Source organism: Giraffa tippelskirchi, chromosome 12, assembly GCF_054371585.1.
Source record: "Giraffa tippelskirchi isolate mGirTip1 chromosome 12, T2T-mGirTip1v1.2.pri, whole genome shotgun sequence".
NCBI classification, from domain to species: Eukaryota; Metazoa; Chordata; class Mammalia; order Artiodactyla; family Giraffidae; genus Giraffa; species Giraffa tippelskirchi.
The window spans coordinates 87,288,117-87,304,577 of NC_137286.1; the positions used below are offsets into that span (position 1 = coordinate 87,288,117).

At 47.5% G+C, this 16,461-nt stretch overlaps 2 protein-coding genes across 18 annotated transcripts in view; one reads left to right on the forward strand and one right to left on the reverse strand.

The window, feature by feature from the left end:
- ERICH6B (glutamate rich 6B) overlaps positions 1-11,046 on the reverse strand; it is a 90,900-nt gene extending 79,854 nt beyond the window's left edge. For all 14 annotated transcript variants that reach the window (XR_014070532.1, XR_014070531.1, XM_081547343.1 and 11 more), the window contains exons 1-2: positions 11,009-11,046; positions 298-349 (exon numbers count right to left, since the gene is read on the reverse strand). The gene's annotated coding sequence lies outside the window, so the exon portion shown is untranslated. The remainder of the gene's footprint in view (positions 1-297; positions 350-11,008) is intronic.
- Positions 1-16,461, forward strand: part of CBY2 (chibby family member 2) — a 137,862-nt gene that overhangs the window by 68,796 nt on the left and 52,605 nt on the right. For 2 of the 4 annotated variants that reach the window (XM_081547351.1, XM_081547350.1), the window contains exon 1: positions 11,103-11,399. The exons of 1 other annotated variant lie outside the window; for it this stretch is intronic. Coding sequence is in view for 1 of the 3 variants with exons in the window: in XM_081547348.1 (XP_081403474.1) it covers positions 11,076-11,399 (324 nt within the window). In the remaining 2 variants the exon portion in view is untranslated. Of the gene's footprint in view, positions 1-11,045; positions 11,400-16,461 lie in introns of those variants that run through there. One more of the 4 variants, XM_081547348.1, reaches the window with a different exon arrangement.

Consider the following 16,461-nt stretch of genomic DNA (forward strand, 5'->3'; position numbering starts at 1 on the left):
GGATTATAGGTGTTGTGCGTAAGGGTTTGTAATCTATGTCTGTGTTTCTTCAGATGCCCCGTGGATGGTCACATCTAGGCTTTATGTAATGTTATGCCCTTGATGGGGAAACAAAATGCTTAAAATACAGTTCATTTCATGGAGATGCATTTTACCATCGCTGTTTCTGGGATAACAGTATGGCCCACAGGGAGGATAGTAAGGATTATTTGCAATCATGATTGTGCAGCCTTCAAGACCTAGAAGACGCAGTTGCAGTTATTAATACATCTAGTTATGCTCATGGGCAATACTTACAATGTCAGGGAGTGAACTGAGTCTAAGCCGAGAGATTCTTCAACAGTAACAGCTGGGGAAAAAAAGTTTTCTGGTTAGCTCTTTCTTTAAAAAACATTTATTTATTGGCTGTGCCAGGGCTTAGTTGCTACATTCAAGCTCTTAGTTGCGGCATGTGGGATCTAGTTCCCTAACCAAGGGTTGAACCTAGGTCCCCTGCCTTACAAGTGTGGAGTCTTAGCCGCTGGACCACCAGGGGAGTCCCTCTGCTTAGCTCTTAGTTATCCAGAAAATTAGCCAGAGAACAGCTTGTTTCTTAAGAATACTGGATAGTAGATATTTTTCCTAGGCTAAGATGAAATGGAATTTGTTTTTGAAGTACATGTTTTTTGCTTACTCTTTCTTGGTCAATAGCTCTTCCTGGGTGCTCCCCATGGAAATCCCTGAATTTCCCCCATGGAAACCGAACCAAGCAACCCTCACTTATGTATCTCCCCTGCCATTCCTCACCCACGTCCTGTCACTAAATGGTCTGACCAATCTGAGCATCAAAGTTCCCCAGGTACTGTAGAGAACTCACAGGGATGTTGCAGTGGATTTAAAAGTTTTGGGAAAACAGCCATCCTGAGCGTCTGTTGGATATTGCATGAACTACTGGTTTAGATTTGGGCTTCCCTGGTGGCTCAGATGGTAAAGAATCTGCCTGCAATGCAAGAGACCTGGGTTCGATCTCTGGGTTGGGAATATCCCCTGGAGAAGGGAAAGGTTACTCACTCCAGTAATCTGGCCTGGAGAATTCCATGGACTGTATAGTCCATGGGGTCGCAAAGAGTCGGACACGACTGAGCGACTTTCACTTTCACTGATTTAGATTACACTGCGTTCCTTTCAATTGATGACATATTTTGTAAAGCTGGATTTTGGGCAATTGTTGAGATACAAAGCAAATCCCATGCAAAAATCAGCGTGGAGAGGGAAATGAGGGTAGCCACATGCAATCCGACTCCAAGACTGGAGTCGTACAGTGCCTGATAGACACACACATTCCATTAGGAAGTCATCGTGGCTACTTAAGACTGAAGTAAAAGCATTATTTTTTTCTCTCATTTTTTGTGTATTAAGTTTCAACATAAATATACATTCATATGACAATAAAAATGTAACACGAGTGTTTATTAAATTACTTGGAGATAAGTAATAAATGAGAACCATTGTGGGTTTCTTTTGGCTTAGGGGGCATTGTGAAAAATTCACTGAAATATTGAGTGTTGTGAACTGAGAAAGTTTGGGAACCTCTGGTATAATTCATGCAATTGCTCAGATGTGGAAATATGGAGTCATCCTTGATTCTTCTCTCTTTCATCCTCCTAAGCCTGCTGATCAACCAGTAAGTCCTCTCCATGCTGTCTTCCAAAAAATGTCCTGAATCCATTCCTCCTTCCATCACCACTGTGATCACTCCTGTCTAATACACCATCTTCTACAGTGGCCTCCCTGTTTTGGCTCTTGCTTTCCAAGAATTCATTCTTCAGAGGTGATCACTTTTAACATAAATTATATCATGTCTTTTTTTTTTTTGGTATTCCAATAAAACTTTATATACAAATGCAGGGCCATAGTTTGCCAATGCCTCATCTGGGGAATTAGTCAATAAACTTATATAGCTAATAAATGGTACATTATGTGCTCATTAAGATTTAGTAATGAATATATTGAAAAACATGAGAAAAGGTTTAGTAAAAAAAAAAGCAAGATACAAAAGCATATAAACAGGTATGATCATGGCTATAAATAACACATGAAGCATATAATAAAAAGATGACAAAATAAATTACTAACTGTGGTTATGGGCTTCCTTGGTAGTTCAGCTGGTAAAGAATTGGCCTGCAATGCAGGAGACCCCAGTTCGTTTCCTGGGTTGGGAAGATTCCCCTGGAGAAGAGTTAGGCTCCCCACTACAGTATTCTTGGGCTTCCCTGGTGGCTCAGACGGTAAAGAATCTGCCTCCAATGTGGGAGACCTGGGCTGGGAAGATCCCCTGGAGGAGGGCATGGCAACCCACTCCACTATTCTTGGCTGGAGAAGTCCCATGGACAGAGGAGCTGGAGGGCTACAGTCTGTGGGGTCTCAGAGAGTCGGACAGGGCTGCGTGTGGACAGGCTGTGCTGCACACAGCACACACACATGATTGTGGTTATAATAACATGGCAAGGCAGTAAACGGATGACTTGGTTGGATCATATCTTAACGACCTTGCTTGAAACCCTCCAGTGGTTTCCACTTCACGTTGAAAGGCCTCCAAGGCCTGCCATATTGGCCCCTGCTTCTTTTCTGACCCTCCTGGAACCCCAGAACTGCTCCCCCTGCACACCATACTCCAGTCTGTTCCAAGCTCGGGGGTCTTCCATTAGTCCTTCTCATTGACAGAGCTTCCCTGGTGGCTCCGGTGGTAAAGAGTCTGCCTGCAATGTGGGAGATCTGGGTTTAGTCCCTGGGTCAGGAAGATCCCCTGGAGAAGGGAATGGCAACCCACTCCAGTATTCTTGTCTGGAAAATCCCATGGATGGAGGAGCCTGGCGGGCTACAGTCCATGGGGTCACAGAGTTGAACATGACTGAGTGACTAACACACATAATTGTCTGCAAAGTTCTTCATCCAGATCTGCAGCTGCCTGGCTCCTCCTCCTGAATATCAGTTCAAATGTAACCTCCCCGTAAGACCCTCCCTGAGCAACTGATCTAAAATAGCCCCTTACATCCCAGTCTCTATGTATTTCATTATGTTGTTTTCTTCTCTGCATAACGTTTGTATCATGTTCATTGATCTGTATATCTGAGAATAGGAACTTTGTTCTCCTTTGCCATTGTATTCCTGCCACCTAGAATAATGCCTGGCACGTAGTAGGAGATCATAAGTATGCACTGAAAGTGATCAATGCACAATTATTTTATATGGTTGCATGTTTGGATCACTCACTGTTGTCTCCTAATAGAGAAGATCCAGAAGTCTGTTGGGAGGGAGGAAGTTGTAATTTCACTTGACTGATACGAATATATGTGTATGTAAACACACTGATATAGAAAATACATTGTACAAACTAGGTATTGTAATCAGGGGTTTCTTGTATTCTAGGTTGTGTATATTCCTATACAATTCAGCCAGGAATTGTATCTGCAGCTCTTGCTACCCAGGATATACAGAGACAACAGACAGTGACCTTATATGAACTCCTTTTTTCTTAGCAATATTAGCAGCATTGGTTTATCACATGTAATTATATTGAGTTGGTCAATGAGGCAACTCATTATTCCACTTGTTATTCTTCACAACAGGCAAGTCTTTCAACTCATTCCTTTTCTTTCATTAAGAAATCAACATAAACATATATAAAGGTACATTTCTACAACTGCAGCATTAAACCCAAAGTGGGAATGCCATTGTCCAGCCTAGATTTGCTGATGTGTTTTCTCAGACAACACTAAATTCGGGAAGGGGCCGCAGTAAAGCAGCAATAGATGTGGAATTATTCAGCATCTCCAGCAAACAGCAGTGGGGATTAAACAGAGCTTTCTTTAATAAGATTAATTCTGAAACACTAAGAGCGGTTTGGCATATCTCCAAAGATACAAGGCATTTGTATCTATATAAGATTAAGGGAGCTTTCACACAAAGCAATTTTATTTTTCAGCATCAAAGGGATGCTTCCGAGGGGTGGCTGGAAGGAGGCACATTGCAGCAAATGCAGGCAGTGCAAAAGCTTCTTTGTGTGAAAGACAGTTTGCTCAGCCAGGAATTGTATCTGCAGCTTTGCTACCCAGGATATACAGAGGATTGTTCTTTCAATCACAGGATTACAGAGAAGGCAGGGCTGGGGGTTAGGAATTTGGTAGACAAACTCCCCAGACAGGTGGTTACCCAGTGATAACCTTGGGTTTCCAGGGAGTGGAGTTCAGTGCTTCTTGAGGCAGACTGTTGAACAGCTCTTATAAATAATAAATAATGACAATGATGCTGGTAATAATAATGATAAGAAAGATCACCACAATAAGTGTGGTGGAATTATTCAGCCACCATTTCTACGTGCCAGGCACTGCATTTAGCACGTAACAAATGACACAGACTTCTGCTGTGAAATCTTTTTCCCTTGGGCTTTCAACCAGCTCCCCTCCCCCCACCCCAGGTCTGTTGTCTGATGATCCACAGTGGCTGCATATATTTGAAGATAGCTTTTATGTCTTTACCTTTTTTTTTTTTTTTTTGGTGCTAAACTTAGTTTTATTTTTGGAAGCTGATGCAGGCATTTATATGGATCAGTATTAAATTTCATCTTGCTGACTTTGCCTCCTGCTTCGAGGCTGCTCAAACATTTGTGAATCTGATTCTATCATCCCGTGCATTAACCAGACCTTATAACATTTGCTACTGAGAGGGATAAGCTTCCAAGGCTCCCTCCTATCCTTCTCCCTTTCTTCTTTGCTTCTTTCTTTCTGCAGACACTTACTGAAGACTTTCTATGTGCCAGACACTGTTGGGCACAGTGGCTGCAGTGTTGCAGAAGGCATACCTTGAAGAAGACCTTGAGAAAGCTTTGTGCTTAAGCCAGGAGACAGAAAAACAAATTATAATACAGTGTGATTATGTTGTGAATGAAAGAGGGGGAGGGGGATTTTAGCAGGAGTCGGAAGAGTAATTATCTGTCAGTGGGGAAATAGGGAGCTAGGAGGATGCCAGCATCACCTCCGGCTTCTGGAGTGTGGGGTCCATCAGGGACATGGATTGTCCTGATGTATTAATAACTCAAAGCTAGCCAGAGGATATCCCAGGGCTGGGGAGGGAGGAAGGCTTTAGCTAACATAGGGAAGTGGAAAGAGAATTGAAATGGACGGAGGTGGGGAGCACCTACTTATGGAGTGTGTGCTTGCTAAGTTGCTTCAGTCTTGTCTGACTCTTTGTGGCCCCATGGACTGCAGCCCACCAGGCTCCTCTGTCCATGGAATTCTCCAGGCAAGAATACTGGAGCAGGTTGCCATGCTCTTCCCCAGGGGATCTTCTGGACCCAGGGATTGAAACTGTGTCTCCTGCATTGGCAGGCGGAACCTTTACCACTGAGCCACCCCGGAAGCCCTACTTACAGAGCGGGCTGGGCTCTTACTGTCCAGTGTTACAGTCTGCTCTTCTCTGCTACTGCCTGCTCAGAGGGGCTCCTCCCCCCTCTACTCCAGGCAGGCCTCCCCAAAGGATCAAGTTCAGCTGTCTTGGCTAGAGGGGCTAAATTTCATATGGTGGACTAGAGAATCAGGGTGCATTTAAGTAAGTACTTTATTGATTTTAAACTTTTTATTTTATACTGGAGTATATAGTTGATTGGGGCTTCCCTGGTGGCTCAGACAGTAAAGAATCTACCTGCAATGCAGGTGACCTGGGTTTGATTCCTGGGTTAGGAAGATCTCCTGGGGAAGGAAATGGCAACCCACTCCAGTATTCTTGCCTGGAGAATTCCATGGACTGAGGAGCCTGGTGGACTACAGTCCATGGGGTTGCAAAGAGTCAGACATGACTGAGTGACTAACACTTACTTAGTTGATTAACAATGTGTTAGTTTCAGCAAAGTGATTCAGTTCTTCATATCCATGTATCTATTCTTTTTCAAATTCTTTTCTCATTTAGTTGGTACATCATATTGAGTGGAGCTCTTGGGGGCATTAATTTATTTGGCTGTGCCAGGTCTTAGTTGCAGCATGTGGGATCTAATTCCCTGTCCTGGAATCGAACCTGGGGCACCCTGCATTAAGAGCGTAGATTCTTAGCCACAGGACTATCAGGGAAGTCCCCTTGGGGACAGTTTAGATTTCAATGAGAAACTGGAGAGGGACAGAATGAGAGAGGAAGGTTGTCACATGTGACCTGAAAATGCCCAGTTAGTCGTTAGGAATGCTTATAAGACCAAGGGCAAAGGGAACCTTTTGTTAACGGCTGCTCGCAGGGTTTCTCCATGGGTAATTCTCTGGTCGTTTAGAGGCTAACCTCGATGTGAAGACTGGAACCTCAGGCGTCCAGGCAGAGGGGCTTGTCTGCTCACGTTGCAGACCCTGGGATGGTGCTGGGTACCTGCAGGATGCCGTGTTGGGAATTTTGTAGGACAGAGAGTAGCTGACCTAGGTAGACCCATCATCCCAGGTTGGACCCGCATCCTTGTCCAAAGAGGGATACCTCTGAGTCAGCGAGCTCCTCCAAGGGAAGAAACCTCTGTAGCCAAAAGGCGACAGGGTCCTGGAAACGAGTGCGTTCTGGGTCTGTGCCGGCCGCCACCTGGGAGCCAGCTCTGCACCTCTCCTCGGGCCTCCTAGAATCCCCAAAGCCTGTAGAAAGCCTCTTGCACACACTGATTTAATTAGGGCTGCGGGACTCTAACTGTTACTTGAGGGTTCGGAAAATTATGACCTGGGTGAGGACTGCTGATGGTGTTTATTTTCTTACATAGAGTGACCATGAATGTGTTTGGAGTAGCCCCAGAGCCCTCTGTGTATGACCATAGCTGGGAACTAATGTAAAACTGGGGCTTCCCTGGTGGCTCAGACAGTAAAGCATCTGCCTAAAATGCGGGAGACCCAGATTCGACCCCTGGGTCAGGAAGATCCCCTGGAGAAGGGCATGGCAACCCAATCCAGTATTCTTGCCTGGAGAATCCCATGGACAGAGGAGCCTGGTGGGCTGAGTCCATGGGGTTGCAGAGTTGGACATGACTGAGCGATTAACACTTTCACTTTCAATATAAAGCTGAAGTTGATCATACCCACTGGTGGAAGCAGGACTGGGGATCTTTGATGATTTGGAGCTGAGAGGCAGGCTCAGGACTTGGGGAGTGTTGCCTAAACACTCCTTTCTTCTCAAAGGCTAAGACATCAATCTAAAAGGGCACAGTGGACTTCCCTGGTGGCCCAGTGGTTAAGAATCTGCCTGACAATGCAGGAGATGCAGATCAATTCCCAATCCAGGAAGATTCCACATGTCTTGGGACAACTAAACCTGTGTGCTGCAACTCCTGAAGTCCAGGGACCCTAAAGCCTGTGCTCCACAACAAGAAAAGCCACCGCAATGAGAAGCCTGTGCACTGCAGCTAGAGAGTAGCCCGCATGCAGCAATGATGATCCAGCAGAGCCAAAAATAAACACATAAATAAATAATTTGAAAAAATAAACAAAAGAGTACTGGTGCCTGGCTCCACATTTAGAGTTTGGAGGAATGACATATTAAAAATGAATAAACTCTGTTTTAAATCAGCACCTCCTACTTTTGGTGGGACAGAAAGAACACAGGCAAACATTTCTAGAGTCAAAGATGGTGAGTTACATAAGCCCAAAGTCAAGAGGCCAGGTAAAGCCCTAAGGCAGGAGGAAACCAGCTGGTCCTGGGGGGAAGACTAGTGGCTGAGATCATTCACCGAGGACTGGAAAGGGTGAGGAACTTGCTGTGGAAGTCCTCCCTAGCAATAAAAATACATCAGCAAAGATGTGACGGCAGGGCTCCACTGTCTCCTGGCTCAAGCAAAGCCTGGAGATTTGATAGGAAATAGATGGTCTCCTTCCCAGAGGAGACTGGAGGGAAGTTTGGTTCTCGAACAGGCCTGTGTATTCAGAACTGTCAGGCCTTCAGGTGCCCTGTGGAGGCTCTATTAACACTTGCATTGCAGGCAGAGTCTTTAACCATCTGAGCCACCAGGGAAGCCCGTATTATTTAACATTAGGGAGTCAGTTCAGGAAGAGGCCGGGCCGTTGGGCTAGCTGTGGAGCAGCTGGTCAGATGGGCGCTGCAGGCCTCTCTCAGAGCCCAGGCCACAGGTCCGTGTGCGGGGCAGCCCTCCTGCCTGCTTCCTCCCTGCTCCTGTGTCCCGGTCTCCTCTTGGTCTCCTGCTTACAGCCCTGCTTTATTTTCTGGAGAACACTGTATACATGTTCAAGAACTCTTCACAGAGGGAGATTTCTCTGGGGTATTCCAGCCTTGCTTCTGGATTTTCTTATCACTGGAAAAGAAGTCTATTCATCCTTTAAAACTTAACTCAGAGTCGCCTCCTTGGTGAGGACGTGCAGACTCTTCTGGAAAAAAGTCTGTTCTCTTCCCCCCCAACAGCTCTTTCAGCCCTTCGTTTCCTGCTCTCTGCATGCTTGTTTCGGAGAAGGCAATGGCAACCCACTCCAGTACCCTTGCCTGGAAAATCCCATGGACGGAGGAGCCTGGTAGGCTGCAGTCCATGGGGTCGCTAGGAGTCGGACACGACTGAAGCAACTTAGCAGCAGCAGCAGCAGCATGCTTGTTTGCATGTGGGCTTCCCAGGTGGCTCAGCAATAAAGAATCTTCCTGCCAATGCAGGAGATGCAGGAGACGCAGGTTCAATCCCTGGGTGGGGAAGGTCCCCTGGAGAAGGAAATGGAAACCCATTCCAGTATTCTTGCCTGGAAAATCCCATGGACAGAGGGGACAGAGGAGCCTGGCGGGTTACAGTTCACAGGGTCCCAAAGAGTAGGACATGACTGAGTGACTGAGCACTAGCTCAACGCCTGCACATGGCAGGATTTCAACTGGAGTCTGTGGACTGAATGGATGAGCCATATAAGAAGAAAGGTACACAGGAGACTGCTTATCAAGTTTCAGAATTTGGGGACTTCCCTGTTGGTCCAATGGTTAAGAATCCACCTTCCAATGCAGGGGCCTCCGGTTCGATCCCTGCTCATGGAACTAAGATCCCACGTGCCATGGGGCAACTAAACCCAAGGGCTGCAACTAAGACCTGATGAAGCTAAAACTAACTATTTTTAATACAGTTCCTGATTTGGAATTTTCAGGTCCCCATCCACTTAGCTTTATTTCATGTCATGGAGAAGAAACCCAAGATGGGTTGTGGGTGGGCTCAGACCACAAAGATGCAGCTGATGAAGAGGATGTGACCTTGGGTGTAGCTTGGGGGTTGCCAGCCAAGGCTTGGAAGCCTTTGTTGTTATCGTTCAGTTGCTCAGTCGTATTTGACTCTTTGCGACACCATGGATTGTAGCACGCCAGGCCTCCCTGTCCTTCACCATCTCCCGGAGCTTGCTCAAACTCATGTCTATTGTGTAGGTGATGCCATCCAACCATCTCATTCTCTGTCATCCCCTTCTCTTCCCGCCTTCAATCTTTCCCAGCATCAGGGTCTTTTCTAATGAGTCAACTCTTCTCATCATGTGGCCAAAGTATTGGAGTTTCATCAGCATCAGTCTTTCCCATGAATATTCAGGATTGATATCCTTTAGAATTGACTGGTTTGATCTCCTTGCAATCCAAGGGACTCTCAAGAGTCTTCTCCAACACCACAGTTCAAAAGCATCAATTCTTTGGTGCTCAGCTTTCTTTATGGTCCAACTTTCACATCCATACATGACTACTGGAAAAACCATAGCTTTGACTAGACGGACTTTTGTTGGCAAAGTAATGTCTGTGCTTTATCACATCTCTGCTTTTTGGAAGCCTCAGCTGGAGCTGGCTGAGGCTCCAAGAGAAGTTTCATTTCTATAAAGGATCCAGGGTATTCTCTGGTGCTGTGCAAACACAAGGCTTTCTTGTTGCTGTTGTTACCATCTTCCACAGCTGTTTATAACCTCTCTGACTAACTGACAGGATTCTTGGCTGATAGTCTCCATCAGTGAATTCCACGGTCCCTGTGCCTGGGCTGACTGGGATCCATGTGAAAAAATGCCAGGGGACAAACACTGAAGTCAAAAAGTGATGGTCACCCCCCTTAGACCGATCAGTGCAGTTTTCAGCAGTATAGACACCCAGTACACTCATTACAACATAATTTCTTAAGACCTTTTGTAAAGAAATAGAATTTCCAGTGCATTCAGGCTTGAACTTTCAAAGAAGGTGACCTTGAGCCAACAGGTAGAGGAGAGCTTGTGGAATACTAGCCCCAGCCACTCCGGGCCATCGCTCTGGAAGGTTAGCACCACTGTTTCTGTCCTATTTTATTTTTTTTTAATGAATTAATTTTTTTATTGAAGGACAATTGCTTTACAGAATTTTGTTGTTTTCTGTCAAACCTCAACACGAATCAGCCATAGGTGTCCTGTTTTAGAGGAGGGGACATGCGAGTGGGGCAAGAAACAAGGGAAACTGAGTCATCTGCTTTGGGTCACAGGAGTTGACGTGTACTCAAGGCTGCAATTTTGGATACGGGCAATTCTTTTCCTGCATAGTTGACTGGTTCATGCAGGCTGAAAACAGTGTAACACACCCAGCATTTCCCCCTGAACCCAGGGCCAGGGCTGTCTAGAGTGGAAGGGACCCAGCCCTCCTTTATTTGCAGAAGTATGGACCCCTCAGAGGATGCGATGGTTGGGTGGCATCACCGATTCAATGGACGTGAACTAGAACAAACTCCAGGAGAACGTGAGGGACAGGGAAGCCTGGCCTGCTGCAGTCCAGCGACTTTGGGGGCCCAACGAGTCGGAGACGACTTAGCGAGGGAACAGCGACGATCGACCCCACCCCGCGGTTCACAGAGGGGAGAAGCGCAGCACAGCGGGGAGGAGGAAGGCCGACGGAGGGACAGCAGAGAAAGGAAAAGGCACGCAGCTGTCTGCGCGCTGTCGCTTCTTCGTCCCCCAGCCCTGGACTCTGCTCTCCACTCCCTGGCGGGGCTGCACGGGAGGGAATGGGGTCTGTCTGAGCGCGCGGGACGGCGGACGCTCGCAGCTCTTACCGGAGCCCGGCGGCCGCGCGGCTCCCGCGCAGGGTCCCGGCGCCGGAGTTTGTTTGGTCCCGTTACCATGGGAACGGCGCCCCGCTCTCCCGGCGCCCCTGGAAGCGGCGCTGGGGCGCGGGGAGCTCGGAACCTCTGGACCTGCTCTCGGCTTCCCTCTCCCACGTCTCTCCTGGCGAGGGAGATCTTGGGGCCCAGCGGCAGGAGGTTTCCTTACTATCGGCGTCACGCTCACCTGCATCGGGTGGAAACTGGGGACCACAGGCTCCAGGACCTGGAGTCGCCGGCGCCTGCAGGCCAGACTCCCGACCCACCCACCCAGGGCTCCCAGGCAGTGGAGGGGCGGCAAACACTGGGAAGACTTTTATTTTGTTCTGTTATTTATTTAATGGTAGGTTATTTTTATAACCTCTAATTAGAAAACCCTGGAGCATCCTTTCCCGAATCCCGGGGCCCGGCGCTGAGCTTGTGGGTGGGTGGCAGCTAAGATGGAGACAGGCAGGGTCTGAGGCTCCCGGAGCTGAGACCCCTTAGCTGGTCAGGTGTGTGAGGCTGCAGGCTGGGCGGACCTGGTGGTAAGCGCACGAGGCGTCCTGAGTGAACCCTCCAGGGCTGGTCCTCAGGACAGACACCCCTAGGCACGCTGGAGGGCTGCTCCTTTGCTCTCTCTGCGGTACTGTAGGAGGGGGATGGGGCCGAGGAGGAGATGGAGGAGGAGGAGAGGGAGTCGTGGTGCCTGGACTTGGTCTGAGGTCAAGGGCAGAAGGGTGACAAGGAAGCTCACCCTCTCTGGCCGCTCCGAGTGGACTGTCGATTGCATAGAGGACCAGGAGGCCAGGTTGAAAGCCCTTTATTTATTAAAAGTTTATTCTCATTTAGAAAAAAAAAGATTTACTTATTTATTTAATTTTTTTGGCTGTGGTGGGTCTTTGTTGCTGCACGCAGGCTTTCTCTAGTTCTGGCCATCCAGGCCTACTCCTCCATGCGGTGTGTGGGCTTCTCCTTGCCGTGGCTTTTCTCTTGTTGCAGAGGACGGGCTCTAGAGCGCCAGCTCAGTAGTTGTGGACACTGGGCTTACTTGCCCCCGTGGCATGTGGGATCTTCCCAGAGCAGGGATCGAACTGCCGTCCCTTGCATTGCAAGGTGGATTCTCAACCACTGGGCTACCCGGGAAGCCCTGAGATCTACTTCTGTGTAGGCGTTTCTGGCCAGTTATCACAGAGTCGGGAAAAAAGAACCCAGATCTTTGAGGTCCTGGTAATTTTCTGTGAAATCTTTTCCCATTTGGGGTAAATATTCCCTTTTGCCCCTCAATTCATATTCAGAATCTTTCATGCTTTTTCTCAAAGAGGGTCCACCGATTTGTGTAAGCCCCAGGTATCCACCAAACCTGAAGAATCCTGAGTACCCCATGCATCTCAGGAGTGTTTCTTCATGTTGTCTCTTGGGGGCCCATGCCAGGCTCTTGGGAAGGGAGTGGGAAAGACAGACAAAGGGACTCCAGGGGGAGAGGCTTGGGACACAGAGAACCTGGTTGGTTCTTAGTGGTTCTTCCTCTGTTCAGTGGTCCCATAGGAAGATGACTAGATGGCAGCTTCTGCCTCCCCCCCAACCCTGCCCCCAAGGTGGATGGAGAAAGTTGAAGCAAGGCAGAGAGAGGCCAAGCCCATACTAGTACCAGGGGGCAGCAGCAGGATTCTCGGTGAGTTGGGAAGGAGTGTAGGAAGGAAATGGAAAGACAGAGGATGCTACCAGCTCTCCAAGAAGATTTTTTTTTTTGGCATATATTTGATTTACAGTGTTGTGCCAAAGAACTCTTATATTTGCTTCCCAAGAATCTCTTGAAATACAAAGGAAAAATTTGAGGCTAGGTTATTAAAACAATTTTTGCTATGTGTGTGTGTGGGGAACTGGCCAAAGTCAATTTTTAAGATTTATATCTTTCAGTTATACTCCGGTAGTGTCGAGAGTTGGCTTGGGGGACCTTTTGTAGCTCCCCCTTTGTTCAGTCACTCAGTTGTGTCTGACACCTTGCAACCCCATGGACTGCAGCCCTGTCCTTCACTGTCTCTCAGAGTTTGCTCAAACCCATGTCCATTGAGTCGGTGATGCCATCCAACCATCTCATCCTCTGTTCCCCCTTCTCTTCCTGCCCTCAATCTTTCCCAGCATCAGGGTCCTTTCCAATGAGTCAACTCTTCGCATGAGGTGGCCAAAGTATTGGAGTTTCAGCTTCAACATCAGTCCTTCCAATGAACACCCAGGACCGATCTCCTTTAGGATGGACGGGTTGGATCTCCTTGCAGTCCAAGGGACTCTCAAGAGTCTTCTCCAACACCACAGTTCAAAAGCATCAATTCTTCGGTGCTCAGCTTTCTTTATGGTCCAACTCTCACATCCATACATGACTACTGGAAAAACCATAACTTTGACTATACAGACCTTTGTCGGCAAAGTGATGCCTCTGCTTTTTAATAAGCTGTATAGGTTTGTCATAGCTTTTATTCCAAGGAACAAGCATCTTTTAGTTTCAAGGCTGCAGTCACCGTCTGTAGTGATTTTCTAGACCAAGAAAATAAAGTCTGTCACTGTTTTCATTTTTTTCCCCCTCACTCTCTACCCTCTTCCCAGCCCAATAATCTCCACTAACCTCACCTGAATTTAAGTCAAAAGTGTACGTGGTTTGCAAACACAGCTTCTAGTCCAGCATGCCTAACAGTCCATAGCCGCTAAGATCCCTGTCGTACAGAAATTTCAGTGTCTGTTCCCCAGTCTGATGACAGGAGCTTTGGATGCGTCCTGGTAAGGCTGTCCACCAGGTGGTGCTGATGGGTTTTGTTTTTACTTTTTTTTTTTAAATGCTGATCGATTCATTTCTTTGTTAGTATTGATATTTTACTGGATGCCTGCTATGAGCTAGTATTGTTTTAGGAGGTACTGGGAATACAGACTGAACAAGACTAAGTCCCTGGTTTCAAGGAATTTTTAAAGGTTACGATTTTTATACTTTCAGAGGCAAAACTCAACTGTGATGTAAGTTTGTTGCAGATATATAGTCTTGATAGTTCTGCTACATTTCTGACATTTCCCCCTGCAGAATGGGTGTGGCTTGGAGGAACTATAGACACCGTTATTATTTGGCTGGAGTCAGGATTAACTTGTATGTGTCTGTTTCCTGGCTGAGATTCATCATTTTGCCAGGAGAACACTACATTTTAGCTTGGATGATTCTAAACACCAGCTTATCATTCCAAGACCTCAGCTTATGATTCATCTGCCCATTTGAGTAAATTAACAGCTCCTTTTTGAAAAAAAAATTATTCATTTGTTTATTTTTGGCTGTGCTGGGTCTTTGTTACTGCTTGGACTTTTCTCTAGTTGTGGCGAGGGGGGCTCCTCTCTAGTTTCGGGGTGCAGACTTCTCACTGCAGCGGTTTCTCTTGTTGCAGAGTGCGAGCTCTAAGCACGCGGGCTCAGTAGTTGTGGCTCCAGGGCTCTGGAGCTCAGGCTCAGTGGTTGTGGCACATGGGCTTTGTTGCTCCTTTGCATGTGGGATCTTCCTGGACCAGGGATGGAACCTGTGTCTCCTGCATTGGCAGGAGAATTCTTTACCACTAATTCACCAGGGAAGCCCCACAGCTCCTTTCAAAGAAAAATTCTGGTAGGTCGTTGGGATATCCTGGTGATCTGTCTCCAAGTAAAGTGAGGTGGGCCTTGATCTGGGTAGACTTTATCAGACACTTTTGCTTTTCACAGCAAGATGTCAACTCTGCTACTTGACCATCTGCCCCAGAGAATAAGAACCATCAAAGAGTTCACTCTTGCCAAAGGCACAACTGAAGTCATAGTTGAGAGAGAGACTGGCAGAGGTTCGTGGGAACTGCCCATTTCTTTAGCTTTGTAAGCTCTATCTTTGCTCAAAGTTAGATTCCCAAAGGCAACATCTTTGAGGACGTTTACTGCACTAACTTGGCTGCTTCCGGAAATGCCTTCACTTAGCTGTGATTGAAGATGTTGACTTTTATTGCGGACTGATATAAAAGTGGTCATAAAACAAATGTTTCTGCACTTTGGGCAGAAATAACTGTTACAGAGCTCATTCGCTTTACCACACTATGTCCTTTACGTCAGAGTCCATGAGAGCCCCAGACTCACCAGACCCTCTGCTTGTCTTGACCTTTCCACTTGGGTGTCCAGCAGGCGTATCCCGTTTCACAAGGTCAAGACCAAACTCCCGTCCTCCCTGACGATCTGCTCCTCCCTCAGTCTTTGTTGGCTCTGCAAACAGCAGCTCCACCGCTCAGCCAAGCGTCTCAGAACCATCCTGGCCGCTTACTTTCTGCCTCACCTCCCATGTAATCTGGTATGAAGTCCTGCCTTTGCCTTTAACACACATCCAGAGTCTGATCGTTTCTCACCACCTTCTGTTGTCTGGAAATTTCACAAACTTCTCTTTGTAAAAATGAATTAATTTTTGGCTGCGCCGGGTCTTCATTGCTGCTCATGGGCTTTGTCTCGTTGCCTCGAGTGGGGGCCACTCTCTAGTTGCGGTGCGTGGGCTTCTCACTGTGGTGGCTTCTCTTGTGGTGGAGCACGGGCCCTCGGGCTCTCGGGCTTCAGTAGTTTCAGCATGTGGGCTCAGTAGTTGCAGCTCCCAGGTTCTAGAGCACAGGCTCAATAGCTGTGGTGCATGGGCTTAGTTGCCCTATGTCATGTGGAATCTTCCAGGACCAGGGATCAAACTCATGTCCCCTGCATTGGGAGGTGGATTCTTAACCACTGGACCACCAGGGAAGTCCCACACACCTCTTAACTGGTCTGTCTACTTCTGTGTTTTGTTCCGCTCCATCTACACTCGACACAGTATCCAGAATGATCCTTTAAAATATTAGGTCGTGGCTCTTCTCTGCCCAAAATCTTCTCAGGACTTCCTGTCTTGTTGGAAGGGGCAAAAAACCTGAGCTCTCCAATTCTGGTCCCTCCCTTCCCAGCTCTGAGTCGCGTCCTTGTAATTTCCTGATTTTCGTCACGGGGCTCACCCTGGTCCCATGTGCTCCCATCGCAGGGTCTCTATCTGGAAGACTCTCCCCCAGAGAGCCATGTGCACCCTCCCTCTTCCCTCCCCTGTCTTCCCTCAAATGTCACCTCCTCAGTGAGAGGTTTCCTGACCACCCTGTCAAAGCTGCGGGTCACTGTCTGAGTGCTCTGTCTTCTCTGTTCCAGTTCCTTTTTTCTCCATAGCACTTATCACTGCCTGACACACTCTATGTATTTTGTGTGTGTGTGTGTTTTAAGTTTTTGGCCATGCCTTGAAACGTGTGGGATTTTAGTTCCCTGACCAGGGATTGAACCCACGCCCTGTGACTGGGAGCTCGGAGTCTTAACCGCTGGACCACCACGGAAGTCCCTCTATGTGATGTTTATTGTCTGTCTCATTCAACTGGAAGATAAGC